This window comes from Monodelphis domestica, chromosome 4 (genome assembly GCF_027887165.1).
Source record: "Monodelphis domestica isolate mMonDom1 chromosome 4, mMonDom1.pri, whole genome shotgun sequence".
Taxonomy (NCBI): Eukaryota; Metazoa; Chordata; class Mammalia; order Didelphimorphia; family Didelphidae; genus Monodelphis; species Monodelphis domestica.
In genome coordinates this window covers 223,134,076-223,140,075 of record NC_077230.1, presented here as the reverse complement: position 1 = coordinate 223,140,075, position 6,000 = coordinate 223,134,076, and the positions used below count along the sequence as shown (strand labels likewise).

At 35.6% G+C, this 6,000-nt stretch overlaps 2 protein-coding genes across 3 annotated transcripts in view; both read right to left on the bottom strand.

The window, feature by feature from the left end:
• Positions 1–280: 280 nt before the first annotated feature.
• LOC100030027 (RING-box protein 2-like) lies at positions 281–1,482 on the bottom strand. The gene has a single exon (XM_056794173.1). It carries the CDS (start codon positions 1,473–1,475, stop codon positions 1,182–1,184), a length of 294 nt encoding a protein of 97 aa, XP_056650151.1. The 5' UTR covers positions 1,476–1,482; the 3' UTR covers positions 281–1,181.
• Positions 1,483–1,717: 235 nt separating this feature from the next.
• Positions 1,718–6,000, bottom strand: part of AOX4 (aldehyde oxidase 4) — a 106,263-nt gene continuing 101,980 nt past the window's right edge. The window contains exons 33-35 of one of the 2 annotated variants that reach the window (XM_007494592.3): positions 4,671–4,856; positions 3,952–4,119; positions 1,718–1,854 (exon numbers count right to left, since the gene is read on the bottom strand). In XM_007494592.3, coding sequence (XP_007494654.1) covers positions 1,801–1,854; positions 3,952–4,119; positions 4,671–4,856 — 408 coding nt within the window. In that variant the 3' untranslated portion in view covers positions 1,718–1,800. The remainder of the gene's footprint in view (positions 1,855–3,951; positions 4,120–4,670; positions 4,857–6,000) is intronic. The other variant, NM_001291668.1, reaches the window with a different exon arrangement.

The window sequence follows — 6,000 nt, the reverse complement described above, 5'->3', positions numbered from 1 at the left end:
CACTCACAAACAGTTTACATTTTGGTATTCAGAGGCAAATTAGTAACTTCCATTTGGAGAATTCTCTACTCTGAAACAAATGCCTTACATTCCAAATTTCTCCAGGCTGACTCTCTAGTTCCAAAAAACATCTTCTCCAAATGTAAACAAATTTGGTTAAGCTACCAGCAGTATCTACTTTAATGCTAATAAGCATTCGAATAAGAGATGTCAAAATTTTAATCTCAATTAGAATAATTATCATATGCAAAGTTTTCTAAAAGAAGACAAACATTCACAAGCCAGAAATCAGATTACTTTAATATTTATTATCTCACAGCTCAAGTAATTAAACAATTTAATAGAATCCTTAATCATTTATCAAATAAGTGTGTTATGAGATTGTAATTTTCTCATCTACGGTCTAAGAAGTAAATAAAACACTTTTTTCTTATGGCTATTTATTCAATATAAATCACCAATAAAGCAATATAATATGGTAAAAATAAAAGACTGATCTAGAAATACTTATGTGCTCATAACTCAATGACTTTATAAAATTCTGGGTATAGTTTTCACTAAAGAACCAATAAACAGCTTAATAAGACAATTAAAATTCAGTTTCGCAAAGTAAGAGAATTCTGATTTTTGGTTGCCCTGGTTACTGATAGTTAGCCATAAAATTTCTTTTTTTTTTTTAAAGAAAGTCTAAATCCTAGCTAACTGAAAAGAATGATACATGAATTATTTATTTATAAATAATGGGAGTAGAGGGGAGGTACCATTAGTACCTAACCATCCCTGTTCATGGATTAGATTTAAATACTCTTTTATTCATGGCAATAACTTTTAATGATTAATTATAAACATGCAAAAGCCCTCTTGTCTGAATGGAACTCATTCTCTTATTTCCTTTTATCTAAGACTTTAATAAGATCAGGAAAGTCATTCACATTGAAGCTATTCTCTCTAATATGGCATTTCTAAGCAGTATCTACAATTCACGCCAAAGAAAGACAAAGCAATGTCATCTGTTAACACACTGTTCTTACTTGTAGAGAAGTTCTAAAAAGAAAGGAGACCAAATTTTGCACCCTTACTTCAGCAAGTGTCCAAATCAAATGAAATGATGCCATCTTTGGAGTGCTCTATCCCTTACACTGAGGTCCTCAGACCGCAGCACTCAACGAAGCCCTGGACTTTCATTTGCCTATTCTCTGGACAACCCAGTCCTGTTGGCACAATGGGCAGTGATTGTTCTGTTTCACCAACAGGGTCATGCAGCAATTATGGAAGGAATGGATGCACTCTCCCCAGACAACAACATAATCTTGTTTGTTTTCAGCTTGACATCTAAGACAGGCATCCATCACCTGGACCTGGCAGATGGCGCACATTTTGTACTCCACGTCCCAGCTCCACATGGCCACTGCGTTCCACTTCTTAAGGGAGAACATCTTGTCTCCAGGCTCCTCTCTGTCCTCCATGGTAGCCATGGCGGCACAGGCAGGCCCGGCCAGCCGACAGGGGAGCTCAATTACATCCTTCTTTAGTTAAATCTGCTAAAATTTTCACGAATGAATATGATATGGATTTTTATAGTGTTGCAAAATACAGTCAGAATTTAAGCAAAAATTGGCTTTTTGCTTTTTAAATATGTTGTACACTTCAGTAAAGATCTGCATCCCTCAATCCAAGAAAAATTATCATCACAAAAAGCTAAACAATCATTTTAAAGCTTATAAGCCAAAGTACATTTTAGTTTGATTTGAGACTTTTAAAATCAATCATAGATATAGCCCTTTTCCATTCTCTCACATTTTAGGAAACATGAATAGACCAAGATTTGAAAGTTGAAGGGTCATCTCTATGAATCTAGAAGGAAGAACAAAAGAGGAAGATAAGTGTTTAAAATTATTTAATTACTCAACTCAATCATAACCCATCCATTCTTTCCCATCTTTTGTGCCTCTTATTCATATCTTCCAATAGGTTTGCCATAGATCTATTCAATGTACTTGATGCTTTTTCTCATTTTCTCTTGACATCAAGTAAATACCAGTGGAATATTTGTGCTGTCCACCTATTCCAATGTTGCCAGAGCTGTAGCACGGGTGCCAAGGCAGCACAGAGGGGTTGCTCTGTTCCCCCTCTTCATAGTGATTGAGAACATGTTTTGCATGCTCCACTCCTCTTTCTAGTCACCCAATGCAAGCACTTCTTCCCTCCTCTGTCTGGGTACTGAAGGGGGCTCTTAGGCAGCTTGAAATTACAGTTTGGGCATGTGATCTCAAAAATGTTCACCAATGCTGACCTATTCTTTCTCTCCCTTCTCACATGACCATCCATTTTTCTTTCCCTAGTTCATATTTCCCTGATAATATCTTTTATTCCTTTTCTTTTCCAAAGGTCTTCATTAGTCATATGTTGTTCATACTGACCACAGGCCTCTTCATTACCTTACTGATTTTCAATTCTTTAGAGATTATTTGGACTGTGTCTCACAGATATGCAACTAGAGTAGAAAAATGGTATTAAAATATGCCCTTAGAATATTTAAAGTAGTTTTTGTAATTTCCTAAAGGTAAGCAAGGCATCAGTCTTTCCCCCTTCTCTTTCTTCTCTTCTTACTAGCTAGCAGCTTTGCTCTTTAACACATATTTTCCCCCTTCCCATTTTCCAGCTGCTCTGTATATGAGGTCTTCCCCTTTCAGAATGTAAACTACTTAATGGAAGATTTATTTTACTTGCTTATTTTGTATCCCCACATCTTAGCATAGAACCTGGAAGACATAATAAGCTCTTAACAAAAATTCTCTTTCTCCATCTCTATCTCTATCTCTGTCTTTGTTGTATGATCTTTGTCTGTCTCTGTCTCTCCTCTTTCTTCTTTTCTCTCCCTCTCTTATTTTATCTCTCTTTTTTCTTCTCCCTCTTTCTCTGTCTCTCTCTTCCCTGTCTTTCCTCCCTGTCTCTCTTTTTCTCTCTGTCTTTGTATCTTTCTCTCTACCCTTTCTCACTTTCTCTCTATCTCTGTATCCATCTCCAAATTAAGTATCCATTTGTCACAGAAATACACACTAATGGATAAGCATGATAGGTAGTCGTATTTCTCTTTTGTTACTCAAACTTTTTTTAGTGACATTGCTGGGGTGGAAACTTAAATTTAAAGATCACGTTGAATAATAAAAATGGACAAAACCACATTTAGTGCAATGGGATCTGGTTTTTGTCCTATCTGGGTTTGTTTCTTCAAGAGTGGTCACCAGAAGTGAATTCAGAATACCTAAACTGAGTGACTGAGTGAAAAACTTACCAAGGGGATAGCTATAGAATTTTTTTTTTTTGCATTTCATGAAGATGTAAATGCCAAGACATATGAATAGCCAGTCTGTTCATTGAATCTATAAATATGTTGGGAATAATTAAGGTCCAACTGGCCACTATATGCTACAAAAGTGGTACACACCTCTCAAAGAGTTCATACCAACCCAGCAGCTGAAGGTACTGAGTTTAGAGGGTCTGGAAGCAGCAAATGGAGATACAACTCTTTTAAAGAAGAAGAAAACACCAATGGAATGGTCTGAGCCTCCTGTCTATATAAGACACTTTTTATATACATTTCTGAAAAATCTATATCCCTATTCTGAAGTATCTAAATTGTAAGGAAAGACTAAAAAAGAAATATCAAGCTAGTAACATTATCTCCATTGAGCAAACTCTTGTTTTGGGTTTGGGATAACTAAAGTACCATTTATTTTGAGTTTCATTTTGGCCTATTTGGTTGGAGTGAATCAAAATCTTAAGTGGGGAAAAATATGAAAATGTAAATTTCTCAGTATTAGAAAATATGATCTGTGGTATATTTGGACACAGACAAATCTAATTAAGATACAAAAAAGACCAAGGATCTGAAAGCCATGAAAGTTATAAAATTAAAAAAAAATAACACTCCCTTTTAACTCTCCATACCTGTTCAGTAAACTGATCCACACAAGACATTCTAATCAGCTCAGGAGTTGCTGGGCTATTCATAGTGAAAGGCTCCATAAGTCCTCTCTTCCTTCGTGCTGCACCCACAGCATCCATGATAGCAAAGAACACAGATGATCCCATGAACATTCCAGCCTCTCCTAGGCCCTACCGGGAGGGGAAGAAAGAATTAGAAGGGTATTCTTCATTTATGTCTCACACATATTCTGTTTCATTACCTACTGTTGTGAATCTGCTGAATAATCAGAATTTCACTTCCCCCAGAACCAATACAGGACAATCAGCATGAAGCAGTGAATAAATCTATTAAATGCTATATACCACAACAGACCAAGAAACCAGTCATTTAAACAGAACTTCACAGCAGCTAAACACTTCTCTTCCATTTTTTGAAAGGATGATGCTTTATCCTTTTTTCAAAATCACCAAGAAAATGACGCACAATGGAAAGTACAATTTTTGCAGCAGAATTGTGAAGCTATAATCATGCAATAATCTTAGAATAATAAAAACATAGGATGTTAAAGCTGGAAGGAAAGTAGATTATTTACTCCATAGTTTATTTTCACATTGAGTTGTATTTCAAATGACTTAGTAAAGTCTAATGTTAGTTAAGTGTCAGGACATGTGATTTTTTTGGTTGTTTTCCTGTTTGGTCATAATGGTAGAAAAGAAAATAATATATTATATATTCTTACCTTGGATGAGTATATGGCTATGGGGTTGCGGGAATGCACCAAAGTGACATAGAATTTTTCTGGAATTTCAGTAACTGTAGGGATTTTATAATCATCTGGACCCCTAGTGTAAAGAACACCTTCTGGGGAGTACTTCAGTTCTTCAGTTGTATACAATCCCATGCCTTGAATAAATGCACCTTCAATCTGTATCCAAAAAAAGTACTGGTTCATGAAAGTTGAAATATCCTAATTTTTAATGTTTCAGTGTGAAAGTGAGTTCTTAACCCTGTCTAAAATAGTGAACCTTTTCTGTTTTTTTAATCCCTTTTTACAAATAATTATGAAAAAGAAAACTGGTACTTTCTCATATTTGCTAGCTTTTTTCCTGAAAATAATGGGAAAAAAATCAGTAAATCGCTGTGATAACTGAGATACCTCTAATTCAATCCTTCATCAGCTTTTGGATAGACTATTGAAATCAGTCATTTTAACTGGTCTCCCTGCCTCAAGTCTCTTTTCACTCTGATCCATCCTCTACTTAACTGTCAAAGTAATTTTCCTAAACTATATGTCTGATCTTGTTACTTTCCTATTTAGTAAATTCTAATAGCTCTCTATTACTGTAGTCCCCAGTGGATCCCAGTAAGAACAAAGACATGGTCTGGCCATAATCAGTATATAGCACTCCTCACATGAGGCCCCCAAAACCCCTCCTTCCCAACCCACAAATCACACACACACACACACACACACACACACACACACACACACACACACTGCTGTACTTGTTAATAACTGGCTGTTCTTAACAAACTCACTGAAGCAAATTTTCCCTGAGAATGTGGACTAGATGGTCATATATTTACCTGTGATTTATTATCCTATAGAAAACTCTGCCTAAGCTTGGTGAAGTAAACTAAGACATTGTACTAGGATTGTAAATTATTAGTAACTACTGTCTATGTAAACAGATTTGCTAATCCTTTAGCTAATATAACATTGCCCTTTATAACACTAGCTATGATCAATAAACCTCACCTCTGATGGCTACCAGCCTCAATGGCCCTCATTCTTATCACCCCTTCAGGACCCCCAAATGTTTGTCAGTATCCCCTGACATATTACTTCCAAGACCAAATAGAGGATCCCAAAAGTATTAATGCAATTTAAAATTGCTAAAGCTTAAAATAATCTTGTTTATCTTCAGTCAAATCAATGAAGTTCATACTAATTATTGACTACGTACCAGATATTTTGCTATACACTGGAAATACAAAGATAAGTTTAAAACGATCCATGTTTTGAAGATACTTAACATGCTGCAGAGTGTGGTAAGATGACTGGAAAA